Source organism: Nestor notabilis, unplaced genomic scaffold (genome assembly GCF_000696875.1).
Source record: "Nestor notabilis isolate BGI_N333 unplaced genomic scaffold, ASM69687v1 scaffold345, whole genome shotgun sequence".
In the NCBI taxonomy this organism is placed as follows: Eukaryota; Metazoa; Chordata; class Aves; order Psittaciformes; family Psittacidae; genus Nestor; species Nestor notabilis.
This window is the reverse complement of record NW_009929555.1, coordinates 31,897-48,941: the sequence shown is the minus strand read 5'-3', so window position 1 is coordinate 48,941 and position 17,045 is coordinate 31,897. Positions and strand designations below refer to the sequence as shown.

Genomic DNA, 17,045 nt, shown 5'->3' with positions numbered 1-17,045 from the left:
AGGGAAAGAAATGTGTGAAAGAAGTTAGATAAAAAATTTGCATCAACTGAGGCAAGCTCAGGCACTCAGCACAAGGCACAAGCAGACTTCCCGACCAGAGAAACATTCAGGTGCTGAGATCAGCGCTGAAAAGGAGATGGATACTGGAGTGGAAACTATTTTGTGCCTCAGCAATTCAGGACCTCACAGCCCATGAGCTCCTGACAGGGTGCAGCATATAAGTCACTTAACTGCTGGTCCCTAACACCCCTGGTACTGCAGGACCAGAATACACATGGCACCACCTGACTTTTATATAACTAAGATCAAGCCAGGTGCTTGGGGAAACCAGGGATAACTGCACTGTGCTTTTGCTTAAAATCACTGTTTTTGACTGTGCTTGGTTGGGTGGTCTCATGTCAGTGGCTTTTCACTTACACCCTGTGCCAGGGCATTCGGAAAAGCAGACTCTCTCCCACTCTGCAAATGCCTTACCTTGAGAGGGTACTCAAAGGGTTCAGACACCTACAGTTTAACCTACTTCAGGAATAACAGTTTAAAAAACACTTAAGAGCCTCTCTGGAGTTGGGGGTAGGGACCTTACCTATTCCTCAAAACCGAGAGCTGCAAAATTAATAAAGTTCCTGGGAAAACAGCCAGGGGTTTCCTTTGGGTTTTCTCACTCTGGCACATTCATTAACCAAATGCCACATTACAGGAAAGATGAAAAGCACTGGGATATGCAAAAAACACTGCTTCCCAGAGCACCAAGTGCCTGACATTTTATATATATATTTCTACATACAGAAAATGCTCTGCTCTTGTAGGCCCTGCAGACACATACAGAAAGGGGAGACTACACACACTCAAATCACATGTAAACACCTATCGCCGCTCAGGTCTACTTCTTATTTCCTCTTGCAATCAAACATTCAGGTTGCAGGGGAGCCTGGGCCAAAGAAAGAAGCTGCCAAAAGCAACTCATCTGTCTTTAAAAGCAAGGAGAAAAGGTTGTGAGCTGAATGGACTCAAGGCTGGCGATGTCAATTATTTATCTGCTTTTGAATCTTTTTCATGTTCCCTCTCAGGTCAGCCAATGACAAATCGATCAGTTAGGCTGTGCCATCCTGCTTTCAAAGCCATTATTCGGTTAGTTCTGAGGATGGGATGTCTTCCCATGTATTAGCTATCAAAGGAAGAAATCGCCCACCCTGGCCCTCCACTAGACCAGAAGTAACTTGTGCTGTGAAAGTTAAAATGGGAGCCAAAACCAGCTCCCATTTTAGTACTGAAAACTACAAAGTGCTGGGTGAGGATACTGCATTAATTCTTTATATTCACACTTAAGAATGATTTTCTTGCTCACGGCAGTGTTAGTGCCCTATAATGAAACTGTGTGCTGAAAAAGGAAAGAATATGGAAATCCTAGCCACCACAAAGAAATTCAAATAAATCAGCTGGAGAGCACCAAACTACTGTCTGACCCAGGCATTTCTCAGCATTAAAGTGTTTGTCCGCCTGTATGACAGTTGGAGGTCAAACTGAATTATTTTGCTGTGTAAGATCATTTAGGAGTTCTTCAGTTCAATTTGCAAGGAAGATAATAAAATATTGCACAATTTATTTTATGGCTTGCTGGCCTCTGATGTTAGTTTCTATAAATTTATATATTAACTGTGAAAATCTTTTGCCAGGATATTTCTCATCTGACATTGAAATGTGTAAGGGCTTCTATTTGGTGTAAACAGCCATTTCAAGAGTCTGCACCACTGTCTCCAAACACTAATGCAGAGTCATGAGGTCCAGCATTTCATATCTTCCATGGTAACGCACAGATCTGTTTGGGAGCACAGAAAATATCTCCAAGTTAAAGTAATTATCTTCCCTATTGATTTCTGACCCGTTTTGCCACATAGAAAACTTTCTGAAAAATTTCAGACCTTGAGACTCTTCAGAAGGTAAATGGAAGCAGTCTGGTCTTTCCAAGCCAGAGCCCACAGCAAAGGCACCCAGAGGCATGAACGCATCCCATTTGTCTTATAGACATGAGGTACTGGACGTGTAACAGCAACCATTTAAAGACTGACATTTAACCACCACACTGCTGCTCATCTAAAAGACGCCTTCAGATCACACGCTAATCCTGGACTTTTCAAACATTAAGTCCATTTCTAGAAGCCTCATCCCAAAACTCAAATCCAACATGCTCTGAGGAGGAACAGCACCATCCTTCCCTGAAGGATGTGCTCTGCCAGCTCAGCCACCCTGCAACTGTCTAAACAGCTGCTGACTACCTAGCAGCTCACGTCTTTCACAACCAAAACTTCTCCCAAGGAGATGTATGTCTTGATCTGCATCTACCGCTACTCACCCGGTGAACCTGACACTAGTCACAAGCCTGGTTCTACTTCTGCACGGCAGCACAGGCATCCACGGGCCACCAAACCACCTACCGATGGTACCTGCAATCCCTGGGACATCTCTCCAGCCACGAGCAGATATGGTGCAGTTGGTGCTAAGTGACTACCTGGGCAGCTTTCAAAAGAGTTTGTCTAACATTGAAAACTTCTTGGTGACCTCAATTCTGAAAGACTTCATCTCTCTGCGTGACACACTCCAAGATGTAGGATGCCTTTTGGGGTGAGTCACTTTGCTTTTTTCCTGCCTGAGGTCCAAACGTGTAAAATAGGGACGACCCTTACTTCACTTGCTGCCTCTTATTCCACTGGTACACACTGGAAGTGCTTTAACACAACCGCTCAAAGAGCTTGACATGTGTAATAAGCACAATCTTAGTTGTTTCACACAGATACGGAACTAGAAGTAAAATGTGCTTAACACCAAAGGACGGGCTATGGCCAGAAGAGATGTTTCCCACAACCACTTCCAGGCCCTCATCCATGCCCTACTTCTGTGCAAAACCAGAGATTTAAGAAAACCTGCCATGCTTTGTCATAACAAGCACACACAAATGCTCTCTGGTCCCGAGTCTGGAATATTTTCATATCCATCACTTGCACTGCTTTGTCTTTTCTCTTCTCCAAGCCCTTGGCTAGCGGATAGAGGGGAGTGACAATGCACTTTACTGCTGAGCAATTCAATGCCATTTTACTGGGATTAATTATGATTGCAGGTAAGATACAACAGTCTACCCCATCATTTCAGGAAAGACATCCACAGATAACCTAGAAGCACTCCGGCTGTATCAAGAGCATGGCTAAGAGAAATAATTGCTCTGGCTCTGGGGGATGAAAAGGACTCATTGGTAAAACTGAAGCAGTTAAAAGAAAACTCGATTAAGAGAAAATGCCCAAAACTAACAGATTAAGACTCTCTGGTGTCTGCTGAAAGCAGCAGAGCCAAATTTGAACTTTAAAATGCAGCTCTGAGAGGTCCTTTGAACTGCAGCATCACTACAGGCACTAAGGGTGGAAGAGGATTTGTTAACAAGCACTACAAAGATCCAAAAGGTTATGGAGACAGAGGCTCCTGAAGAGCAAAAACAAAGTAAACTTAGTTGAGGCTTTCCAGGTCTGTGGCATTTTTAAAGTTTCTTGTCTAAGGCTTTGTCCCAGGGTGCAGTAGTCACAGCTAATGACTCCTCCTTGACTAACTCTGAGCTACCACAAAACAGAACAAGCCATCGCTTAAATTTTAAGAGGAACTATAGAGCAACTACATCCCAAATCTGCAGGTTCCAAATGGCTGTAATCTGAATTTCTGGGGAAGGAAAGCAGTGCATACTCTTTCACACCTCTCCCCTCTGCAAAGCTTTGCTGGACCTGGGGGAAAACGCAGCCAAGGACATGTGAAGGCAGATGACGTCTGAAGGCCGACATCAGACATCACACTGTGTCCCTGTACACATGGGGGGCCCAAAGCAACTGCATACATGGGGCAACTTGAAAATGCAAATCCCTCATTGCCACATCCCACATGTTCAGCTCCTCCCAGTATTTTCCACCCCCCAAACCCTCCACCTCATCTCCCTCACAGAACACCTAAGCCCTCTCTGTGACATCCCAAGCAGTTTGGGATGGGGTGCAGAAGATGCCTCTCTTCCCCACCGCTTGCTGCCGCAGCCTTCCTCCTTCTCTGTCTGATGCTTCCCATGCCTCCTTCCCTGCTGAGCGTGACTGGAAGGCAATCTTTTTGACAAATGACTTTGTACAATGGAGAACTCTGAGGTTGCTGTTATTTGGTTACCCTACAGTGACAAGATAGTTTGTCTTTTTGCGGACAATTACAAGAATTAACATGGACAGATTTAGAGCCTGAATCTTGTAGAAATATCTGGCATTTCGAAAAACGCCTGAGAGACCAAGATAAATAGCAAGATCTTTGAGCAGCAATGTTACTACTTCATTTCCAGAAAACTCTTGAGTACTTTCTCCCACAGCCCTACTCGCTTGTATATTGAACTAGGACCATCCAATCCTATTGATCAAAATGGGAGAATAAAGCAGAAATAAACACTTTCAACAATCAGAAGTGTTTAAACAGCAGTAGCTATATTCCATGTTACTTACTAACTGAAAACTAGAAGAATTAGAGAAAGCCTCAGACCAGACAGAAATAATCCTATCTGTTCGGTATTTTATCATAGAACGATTTGGGTTGGAAGGGACCTTAAAGCTCATCCAGTTCTGACCCCCTGCCATGGGCAGGAATACCTTCCACCAGACCAGGTTGCTTCACGCCCCGTCCAACTTGGCCTTGAACACAACATCTGATAGATCTGATGGATTTAAAAACTGGAAAGCATCAAGGGCTCAGAGAACCCAGATTCATTCTCCCCTCACCAGAGACTTCTCCCTTTGCTCCGCCAGTGTCATCGCATTCTGCCTGCTCCTGCCAGAGAAGAAAGGAAAAAATACCTATTTCTCAGGCAACAGAGAAAAGGAAGGAGATGGGACACAAAACTGCACTTCAGGGGATCACCGGCTGTTTTTAGATTTCAAACTTCCTTTCAAAACTCTGTTTCACCCTTGTTCCAGCGTCCCCCAACACGAAGCCAGGTCACCTGAATCCCCATGTAACGCTTCCTTCGCATCCTTTCAGTCATCGTCCTTTTTCCAGGGCAAAGCAGTGCAGTTGAAACAATCTGTACCCCATGCATCACACTTCTTATTTTGCTTCTGATATTTGCAACTGAATTGCCAGGCAATCTTCAACAGCAGCAGTGACCTTTCATATGCTTTTATGGATGGGCAAATTTAATTTCTAAAAATAGATTAAATTTCTGGAATATATATTTATTTCAACGCAGGCTGTATCTTCCCTCATTCTAAGCTGTTTTGTTGAATTATGTCAAGCTTTAGCTGTAAAAATAAAGTGAAGCCTTTCTCCCTCACAAAATGCTGCTGCTGCTACGAAATGGCGTAAATAAGAGATGCACTATGATCAGCTGAGGAGGAACATAACGTGTACCACCTATTACGACCAAATGCATAAGACTTCCTTCAATGCTTTCCCCAAACAGGTATTCTGTAAATAGTCATCTCTCAACTTTGACTTGAACGGGCGTCACTGACTTCAATAAACTGCACATAAATATTTTTGCTGCTGCACTGAAAAGGGATTATTTATTGTAACAATGAAATAATAAAAAGAACATTTCTGGAGTTATTTTAGTCCGCACATCTGAGAGCAGGCTGTGCCTAGATGTTTTGCTGATCCTGCTGTAAAACCAGTTCCTCCTGTGACTGCATGGCTGTTTTGCAAGGCATCAGGAGAGAGAGAACATTAAGCTGCCACGAAAATGTTACAGAAGTGAAAAGTATAGGATTTGAGGACACATGTAGAATATATATATATTTAAACACGAATTAAGCCCTGTGGGGTCAAAAACGAGTGCAAATCTGATGCCCCAGCGCCAGCCCATGTTCAGTCTAGGTGCAAGCAACAGCAGAGCTCATGACTATTTGAGCAAGGAGATGGACACAGCCAGCACGGCCAAGGTGACCTTGGCAAACACAAGTAATTTGCCCTGTAAAGTAAAAGGGCTTTCACAGATTATTCATTTCAACTTTCCATCAAAAATACCTTCCAAACAAAAGGTAGGCTGAGAAACACTACCTGCAGGGCTGCAGCTACGCAGTGTATGCGGGCAGAGGCCAAGGTTCAGCCTATCCATCAACAGGACATCACAGATTCATTCTAGGACATAAAACCTAACCACACTCGAGAAAAAAACAGAGTAAAGTAATGCTCGGTACTTTTCCAGCTCAATGTTATTCTAGTATTTAATATTTTTCAGCCTACAGAACTATATGCCACCAAATCCCTTCCTATATGTTCTTTTGAGACAGGCTTTTTTAATGCACCAAAAGTGCATTTTTAATAACTGTAAAGGGCATCTAGCTAAAGTAATCTGCTCTGGTAATTACATATAGTAATTCCACGAATTAAAATACTTCAACCTTATAATGAATCACAGTGAGATGCTGGAAAAGGGTGTGTGGGGGGCAACAGGCGAGCTAGGAGACTTCAGCAGTGCAGAGCACGATTTCTCCTTGCTTTGGAACCTTTTGGAAACCAGGGACATCTCCAGCGACATGGATGCTGCCAGGAGCAGCAAACCCGCATGATTCACTGCTCAGCATGAACATCGGGAAACCTCCATCCCCATCACACAGTACCAGACCTAATTTATGAAGGTTTCCAAGAGCAAAACATAATTAAAAATACAAAAAGAACCCCAAAGGGCTAAGGGGAGGTAATCACATGCAATTCTGCAATTAAAAATTGGGTTGGAAACTGCTAGTTAGATGTCCATGTGTCCAGAGCTTTGCTATTTGAATAAAAGGCACCCTTGGGTTGGTTTTAGGCAGCTGCATAAACACTTACCTGAAAACAATTTTGTTTTCACAATTTTGTACACACGTCTTCCCAATCACTGAAGAAATTATGCTGCTCCTGTGCATGTCAGTTAGGTCAATTTCTTTGCTTATTATTAAACAGCTTTCAAGAGCGCAACAAAATGTCATGTGTTCTATGAAACTCTACTGGCTAATAATAAGCATGAAAACCCTAAAGCACTTGTATTTGTAAAATATATACTGAATTAGGGAAAAAAAAAAAAGAAGTTTTTGGAGGCCTTTTTGTAGGTTATGTTTTCTGTAACCTTGGAATCTTATGAATATAATAGCATTTCTCTGGCTCACAAAAAAAACATAGAGGCAAAGCTACGTAAGTGCTTAGGACAAGAAATGTAGTGCCTTCGCTAACACTGAATAATGGTCAAAATATGAAAGTGCTGCATTAAAATCTGGTCTAAATTTTTCAAGTTCTACTCAGTTTTTAATAAAGTATTTAAAAGACAGGTTAGTACTTTCAAAATACTATGTTTTTTCCTGATAATGTGCCTTTAAAAGCAATTTGGAAAGCAACTTACTGCTCAACTTTTCACTGTGAGCGGGAACTGCTGAGTCCAAGCAATGTATTGCCACCTGCAGCAGTAGATAAGACAGTAGATTTTGCTGCTTTGCCTTACCTACTCCTGTAAGTTTTTCTCTTTGACTCTACAAAACCACACTGTGAGCATTTTGATATGTGGCCCACATACATATCTACAGGATGTAACCTCGTTTGTCCAAGGGAGGTTTGGAAAAAACCTTCTCTATGTAATCCATGCAGCCACTCCACCACTTGCGTAACATTCAACTCCTGACTTTTGCTCCCCACTAATCAAACAGATCAAGGGAGAACTTGCTTGAAATAATCCTTAGAGATGCACAGGATCTTTTTTCTTTAGGGAACACCACTTCATCCTAACCGAAATCTTGACTGAGAAAGGGTAAGTACAACTGAAGCACTGACCATACAGTATCCTTTTTTTGCAAGGTACGAAATTACCAGTTTTTTCAGAAATAAAATTTCTCTTTTTATATTCTTTAACATTTTTGGCTTTGGAACAGAGCTTAAGTGCAGAATAAAAATTAAGAAAATGGTAGAAATCGAAAGCCAGCATTCAAATATGATCAAAGCAGTTTCAGATAATTTGAATCAGATCTGCTGTTTGCTCCTCTTCCATTTTTTGATTCGCATTCCTTACGCTGTATTAGTTGTCAGAATTTGGGATGTGGAAATCTTCCATAAGCTGTTTCAAAAAAGCTTCATCAGCCATGCAGCACAAAACGTGACAGTGTAGAAACTTGCTGTTCTTGTGAGACCACTAAACAAGGTCGTTGAATAACTAATGGTCTATTACAACAATGAAATGAGAGAGTTCAGTGGGATCTCTAAAGCCTCCCGCTTCAAAAAGAATAAATCAAACTAAACGAAGGATGTGAGAATTTTTGTTGTTGTTTTTTTGTTTGGGATTTTATTGAGAATGATGTATTTTAACTTGATAGAAACATACTTTCAACACCTAAGTGACATAAGTGTCCCTAAAAGAGAGCTCCATGTTAGGGTGCTTCCCATCAGAACATAAGAAAATGTGTCGAATACTTGTCACCTACTTCACCTCTGTTTATGGCTAACAGTATCACTACAGCAGTTTTATTCCACATTTAAGCCTCACTGCAATGATTTAAGAAGCTTCCTGTTACTTTTCCCCCTTGAACAATAGCAGCAATTTCAAAGAGAGATTTCATCTTCCGCATGTCCTCCCATTGCTCCAAGGAGGAGCTTGTTAGTTGCCCTAACAATAGAGATGAAAGTAGTGATGAAATTGCCAGAAATTTTCTTTCAACTACTTTCTCCTCTTCCTGAATTGAGCAAAAGTTGTTTTATGTTGTCTTACCTTTATGGTTTTGGTCTGGAGTCTGAGTCCATTTAAAGTGTTAATGGCTTTCTCTGCATCCTTTGGATCAATATAGTTAACGAATCCATATCCTAAACTCTGCCCTGTTGAAACACAAGAGAAAAAGAAAGAACAACTCAGTATTTTTAAGCACAGGAACAGCTTCCAAGCGTGGGAACACAATGTTCTTACACTTACCGTTTCATCCCTCATTTCCCCTATGGCTTCTATGCCATTCTTTACCATTTCATTAGCTCCTTAATACAGTAGAATCCAATATAAGAATTTTAAACTGCTGCTCTGAAGATCCTGCATTAGAAACAAGAAGGAACAAGCACCCACCCTGACTTCCCCTGGATTTTATTGAGAAGTGTGGATGAGGCTTAAGAGCAGCAGAATTGTGGAACAGCTTTGTATAATAGTTCCTAATAAAAGTAACTGGCTGCCCTGCCAGAACAGTAATGAGGCCACCTCTTAAAAACGATAATACACACAATTTTGCGCCCCTGTTCATAAGTAATTTTGTGTTTAAAATGCAAAAATTAGGAAACAGCACTTTAACACTAACCTTGAAGCAGCTGACTGAGAAAAGCAACCACCTTTACATCCTCTTTTACTGCTCAGTGAGCAGCCAGTAAATAGGAAGAGAAAGGACAGATCAAATTGCAGCAGGATAAGAGACTGCATTAAAGCTTTCCTCCATGTATTAGGGATGACAGCAAAACTAAAACAGTACAACTGCTGCTGCACACAGGATGGCAGGAGCCCACTTTAGCAGCCAAAATCATTTCAACAGCTTCTGTTTTACTAGTGAGCTCTGTGTTTGTGTTTGCAGGAGAAAGAAAAGACCTGGTTAATATCTGGAATAAGTAACAGGGAGCCGGACAGACCATGCTGCTGGCACAAGAGACACTCATGCTCCCAAGTGCAGCGACCGAGCTGTGGGTCTGCAATGGGCTGCGAGAACCCACACCAGAGAGGCACCTTTCCCTGATTCTCAAGTAGCATCAATTCTATTAATGCAATGTGACAGACAGCCGCTTCCAGATCCCTTCTTGAGCCTCCTACTGAAGTTATTTTGCACATTTGGAAAACGCAGCAATTCTTATGGGTTTTTTTAAAGGCACATAAACTTACACACATGCACAGATAATCAAATTTCAAGAATAAAGCAAGCCCAGGCAGGCAAGCAAAGAGTCCTGTATTTCAAACGTGCTCCTCCTCAACCCTCCCAAGGAGAAAGACAGCACTTGAAGAAGATTCCTATCTGCAGGAGCAGCAAAAAGCGACCCAGCTCCTGCTCACCAGGAGAAAGTGGAGGTTGGGAAAGCAGCTGCACACCAAGTGCCTTGATGTACCCTGGAGGCACAGATCCTGCCTCCTGAGCACAAAGCTTTGTTTCTTTGTCTCCTGGACTACAAAAAAGCATCTGTGTGTTTCTCAAAGTCAGACACCACCAGAAATACAGCATTTGCTGCAACACAAATACAGGGAGCACTTCTGTCGTACGAAATCAGATCAAAGTGCTAAAAGCTGCAAACTATGCAATGGAAGACCTTAAAAATCCATGGGAACACTGCAATTCATGCCTAAAATGCCCACATGCAGGCGTTAAGGAAAAAAAAAAAATGGCAGTTTTAACCTACAATATATCCAGGGAGCAATTCCATCCAATCAATTTAACTTCAGAAGCAAGTATTAAAACGTATCTAGTCTCTAGTCTTCCTGGAGAGCTGAATTAATCTCCACAAGAATATTCTTACCCAGTTACACGACATTAACCAAGAAGGAGCTGAAGTCTGACTGAGCACAAAGCCTGGAGCAGAAACACTGTAAAGATACTTTCGATGCCATGCCTTCCTCTTCTTGTCTACCCAGATATTTTATACAGCCCCAATCCCCGTGCCTCTGAACACATCAAATCCTTAATATGTTGAATCCTAAACAGTCTTAGGCAGAAGGAAGCCATTCTCCAGGAAATTAACCTCTTTTACGGAGGAAGAAAGAGAAAGCCCCAAGATCAGGGCTTGGATAACCTGAGTTCGTGTCCCTACTTTTCCCCATAACCATCTATAGACCTTCAGTGGTACGTAGTTAACAGGAGTAGGTGACAAGCCCTGGGATTTATGTCAGTCTGTCTGAACATGGGCTTCCATGTCCAGCCACCGTTACTCTCAAGGTACATGGACTGACCAACCTCTACAGCATATATAATGATTTTAAATCATCTCTTCAAGAAACATTCTCACTTCTGTGTATACTTTTGCATGGAAGAGACCATTGAGAACAAACCCACCAACAACACAAGCTAGAGGGAAGAAAAGTAATGGCAACAGAAGAAAAGAACGGTAAGAAAATTCCACAAACTCCTTTCTTTGGAGTTCTCTAGTAAGACTATTCAAGTTATTTAGATACCATCATCTCCGATTCTCACTACCAACTGGAACCAAGTATTTTCTCCACGGTGAAGGACAAGGAATACCAACATGAGCACAGCTGTCTGTACGTATGTCTGCAGAATCTGGTCCTGATTTCATATCAAATATATTAATATGTTGGCTGTATTATATGCTCACAAGAAGAGGTGGGTCTACTCAGCACCCTGAGCACCAAGTTTGTATTAATTCAAGAAAAAAAACCCTTTTATCTTGAAACCCAAACCCCACACCCTTTGCAGTCAAGTGAAACCTTGGTGCAATTGATTCAATCAGGAAATTCCAGTTGCTGCTTTCTGCCATACATCTTACTTTGTACAAGTAAAGCCGAAGGAAGAAAATCTTTCAAGATCTTGCCACTCCAGGGATGCAATTTGTTTTATTTTGTATTTTCAAGCATCTCCCCTCAACACCATCATTTAATGGAGACAAACACCATCTCCCATCGCTCTCCAAAAAAAAAAAATCTGAAAAGAAAAGAAAATAAACCCAGAAAAACAGTAATTTGTGAAGAGCATTACGACTGCTGGCAGACATCGTAAAGTTTTAGTGTGTTAAACATTTACAGCTAAAGAACCAAGAAAATATATATCCGGCTAAAAATACTATGTTCAAATTACTCTCAAGAGCAATACACCTTATGGCAGACAAAACAGGCTCCAGATACAAAAGAACTAAAAATTGGTAGAGAATGAAGGATTTGTTCTCGAATATGGTGAAGCGGTAGGAACTTTGGGGTTTTTTTTCATCATGTACTCTTACTGCATGTATTCAAAAAGGGTAACATTTCTTTGGACGCAATCTGGCAGCATGAAGCAAGCAGCTGGACCTCTCAGTGGGATCCCACACAGACACTGAAGTTCATTCCCATGCTACACTTCCCAGGAACAGCACCGTAAATAGTAAATATTTTCTGTGATTTGGAATCCAGTAAGTTCACTGCATGCTGTGATTCAGTAGGGCAGGCAAGAGATATTTCTAGATGATCCTAAAACAACACCTTGTTGTGTCACTACCACCATTGCTCTTTCTGAATGTTTTATCTAGCTTGCAGAAGATGCATAGCGGACTTCCTATGAGCTGGTAAAGAACAGGTCTAAAAGTGAGCAATAACAGGGCTAAAAATTATCATGGACTTGACAGTCTTAAACACACGGAAAGCAAAGCCAGTAATGTACACATTTTGTATTTCAGCAGGCTCCATTTCAGGGCTGAAAATCACCAAGATTAAAATAAATCACAAGAAAGGATATGGGAAAATCAATACATCCCATTTATGACATTTACCCACACACTAAAACTTGCAACTATGTAAAAGGTGGTGCCAGCTGAAGACCTGTACCTGCCTTTGCAAGCCAATTCAATATTTAAATTAAGAGATAAAGTGAGAACAGATAGAACCAATGTAAGTTAGAACTGAAAAATAGATGGAAACAGAGAAAGAAAAATAATTAAAAACAAAATCCCTCAAAATCTCTGGCTTGTAAAGGTCAGACTTACAAAAGCTTCTTTTATTTTTTAGATTACTGAAAAAAGATCCCTCAACACTCGTGCTGACTCAGTAGCAGATAGTAACAGCGCAAAGAAAACAGATGTGTTATGTACACCTGAAAAAGCTACATAAAGTACTAACTAGCAACGCAGGTGGATGTTATAACAGGAGCTCCTAAAATTCTACACGTTTAAATGAGATGATCTGGATTACTTGCATAGAATACACTCCAAAAAAGGGCACAAATGGCTCTCTTGCTATTTTCAGTAATTCTTACAGTGCTGAACAAATTCCAGAAGCTTGCAGGAAACAATTTTGCATTGAAATTCAAAAAGGGAGAGCTGGATGAACCAAGTAATTTGAGGTCCATCAGTCTAATGCCGAGCAAGGCAAAATTACAGAATATTCAGTACTGGACTCTAATAATAAAGAATTAGAGAGAGGTAATAAAAATCAATGTCAATCAAATTAGATCTATGGAAAATAGATTTTGTCAAACTAAACTGACATCCTTCTGGATGAGATTACAAGTTTGACTTATAGATTTTAAGAATGTTGATTTAATAGCATTGATGTACTCGGGTCTTCCACAAAGCACTTGATTTGTTACTGCTTATTAATTGACTAAACCAAAATTAACATGGCACACATTAAATGCGTTTAAAAAATAATGAGCCAACATGTCTAACTGGGAATTGTAAATAGGAAATCACTTGAAAGTGTTTTCCTACAGGTCTGTCTCAGGAAACAGATCTCTGCCCTAAACTCTATTTCCATCGATGAGTGGAAAAATCCAAACTCCTTCCTCCTGAAGATTGACTGCAGAAAAACAGGACAAGAGGATAAGAACAAAGAGGACAGAAAGAAGGTGCAAAGCAACCCAAGCTCCTCAGTAAACTACAAGTAAGTACATTTAGGTAGCACAAACCCAAGACTACATCCCAAAAAATCAAGTTAGCTATGGCATACTTTCCAAACAGGAAATGAAGGATCCATACAGGGTGACGCATGATTAACCACCTCTCAAGCTTGCATTACTGCTGAGAGGGTTAACACAGTTGTTCTTGGCATAAAAGCCACACACTCAAAAAGGGAAATAAAAATCACTGTTTCTGATCTGGCTGTGTGCTCTGCTGCTGAAGGGCCGTGCCCGGTGCTGATGTACGTCCTTTGAGAAAGATATTGATGTTTTGGTGATGGTGCCATCGGTAGAGACTATAGCACTGAAAAACTCTTTCAGCTGAAAGATGGGGTCACAATCTGTCAACCCAATCAAAAAAGGTTAAGTGGAACCTCAACAGTACTGCATTAGTACTCATGTGAAGTACAGATTCCTTTTTTTTTAATAATGTCTCTCCAGCAGATAAACCACAGAGTTAGGTATTCAAACTGGCATTACTTGGTGGTTGAGACAGTGCAAACCAGACTAGAAGCAACAAAGCAGAAGCTGATTTTCTGGGGAAGGCCTTTATTCTGGTTTTGACATTGAAAGTAACCACATTATTTTAACTACCTACCAACTGTTTTGTCAGCTTTTCTACAACTGCAAATTCCAGATTTTATTTTTTTTCCCCCCTGAAAGTTATGCTCTAGCTCAAGCAGGAATTAATCCAGGGAAGGTTTTGGTGAGATGTGTTAAGTGTTCAGTAATCTCTTCTACACTAAAGCTCCAAATACAGGGTTCTTGCTGGTTGTTCCTCACACAGCTTCTACTGCAATCACCACCACAAGCAAAGTAGAAGTAAACTACCTTTGTAGACAGATTTGACACCTTTCTATTGCTGGAAACTAAAAGCACCTTATAGAAGAGTACAACTTTGAATTGCTCACCTGTGACCAGGTAAGTTTAAAAAGAGTTTTAAAAATATCCTTTTTCTCTTGAAAACAAATTACTCTGGACTACAAAGTTACATTAAAGGACCATGGTCCCCACTGTAAACAGTCACTCATTAAAACAAGCACAGAATGGGACAGCAGCAATGCAAACTGCCTAAATCATGGTTTTGTTGTCCCTTGCCCAAATGTAAAGCCTAATTAAAGCTGCCCTCCTGACAGCCGTAACACGAACGGCATTGCGCACTGATGCTTTTCTCTGACATAATCCCTTCCTTCAGAAGTAGGCCACGTCTGACAGCTCATCTCATATTAGCCAGGCAGAAGCTGTCAGACAGTAACAGCCTTCAGTCACTCTAGGTTTGGGACCAATGATAAATAATGCTCGCCATCAATTGTCTAGAGCTTTCCAACTCCAACATTTGCCTGTTCCAACTTTGGTGGATATTTAGGGGAAGAAACTGGTGCCAGGGTGAGCTTCTCTATCAAAGCAGCTAAGCTCAACTTGCTGTCCACCCATGACTCTTCCAAGCAGACCTTCGCATGCTCCTCAACCATCCCCAAAGATTCTCATGAACTGGGGATGTTCCTAATAAATACCACTTCCACATGGATCGGCAAGGAAAGCAGCAAGAAAGATGGGCAAGAGAAAGACTCGTCGTGCCCTCCATCTCCTGAGTAACAGAAGAGACATACTGACAGTCAAGGTAAGCCCTGCTCCAGCTAGTCCCATTTCAGAGCACAACCCTGTGAGCCTCCAAATCATTTCAGAAACGTTTCAAACACATTCCTGGAAGGACAAAGAATGACTGCAACTCATTCTTCCTCATTCTAGGGGCTTTTGGAGAAGGTTACATAAATACCCTTGAGAAAATACATTCAAAATGTACAGAAAGGGTCAAGTGAATTGCCTGCCTTTTTTTTTTTTGGTTTCTATGACAGTTGCCAACAAACAGAGCTGCTGTTTACCTAAAAAAAGGAGATAAGCTACAGAGAGAAGATTCAGGTCAAGGAAAAACGAGATCTCATCATGAGACCAGTTCAAACCCTGCTCCTTATTTGATGCCTTTTTATACCAGCAACGTCAGTCTCATCCATCCTCCATCCCTTTATCAAGGAGAAGCACCTGCTGACACCCCAGCAATGCACACTGCAGTCACAGGAGAGGCAAACCAGGAGGGAAGCAGCTTCTGCGCACGGTTGCTCCTAGGACCAAACAATTAAGCTAAGGCTGTCACTGTCACAATGCACTGTAATCCAACTGTGAAGGGTAACTTGTTCTGTGCTTAGTCCAGCTCTTTATCACAGCATCCATTTAGTCTGTAGCTTATTTAGAATACAGACTCCTTATATTTGTACAGACCAGTATTTACTTAATGTGTTGTCCATGAATAGCAAGAAAACACCCTCCTCCTATTACAATATATGACTTTTGCAATAATTTAAGGAAAAACATGTAGTCTTTCTCAAAGCAAAAATGAGAGAAGGATGAGCAGTAAATAGCTTGTGTTTGGCCTTTTGTAGGAAGGTAACTGGGCACAAGTTTTGTCTGGGAGCCTTCCATCAAATTACTGTATTTCAGGCGCCCTTGTCAGTTCTTTCGAGAAGATCCCCCTTCTAAATTACTAATGTCATCTGTATTTAAATGCAATCCAGCCTAGAGCCCCAGATATGCTTTGATGCTACAGTGCACCTACAATTAAGGAGCATGACTTATCCTTGGTTAAAAGCAGCCATCAGCACAATTTGAGTGTCAGCAGATCCTTCTTCTTAAGATCCTATCTGAGAGGAAAGCCAGGTTGCAAACTTACTCTGGGATACCGTTACAACAGATCCCCTCTCAAAAGCCATGTCCATGGTTTCTCAATGAATAAATAAGCAAATCTAAACCCAAACCTCAGGGAAAATCCCTCTGTGTTCCACAGGCTGAAGCTTAGCTCTAGCTAGAGCACCTATAAAGGCACATATGCTGACACAAACCTGCTCAGATGGGACAAGATTACTCAAGCAAACTCTTCTCTTAAGGCATTAGAGCCCTGATCCCCAACTAGCAAGGGCTGGGCCCTTTCCATAGGAAATCTACAGGGAGAAAATTCCTATCAGTGCCGTAAGCTTGGCAGTGCCAGAGAGACTGGGATAAAAGCTCATTTGTGCAGAAGACAAGCCTTTTTGGGGGGCTGAGGGTGTCACAAGTTGTACAACAAGCTCCCATGGGAGCTCTACGCACACAGGATTTATTAAACTCCAGCCCAAGTGGAAGGGGCTTCTTCGCACCAGGCCTTCTCCAACGGCGACACTGCTACATGATTAAAAACATCCCCCAAAGGAAGCCCTTGCGAACGGCATGCTGCATCCCACGTAAAACTCTCCCTCTGGGAGAGGATAAGAGAGGGAAAATGAACCAGACATACAGACAACACTCACTCAATTTTAATATCTGAATGGGAAGTGCCAGATACCATGACAACAAGCCTAGAAAAATAAAAGGGGAATAAAAAAAGTGTTGCCCAAAATGTGAAACAAATCCTATAACCGCAGCTAAAGCGATCAAACGATT

General features: G+C 41.5%; 1 protein-coding gene across 5 annotated transcripts in view; it reads right to left on the bottom strand.

Annotated features, from left to right (window-relative positions):
• ELAVL4 (ELAV like neuron-specific RNA binding protein 4) overlaps nt 1-17,045 on the bottom strand; it is a 39,555-nt gene that overhangs the window by 8,243 nt on the left and 14,267 nt on the right. For all 5 annotated transcript variants that reach the window (XM_010015016.1, XM_010015019.1, XM_010015014.1 and 2 more), the window contains one exon: nt 8,729-8,832. In XM_010015016.1, the coding sequence (XP_010013318.1) occupies nt 8,729-8,832 (104 nt within the window). The remainder of the gene's footprint in view (nt 1-8,728; nt 8,833-17,045) is intronic.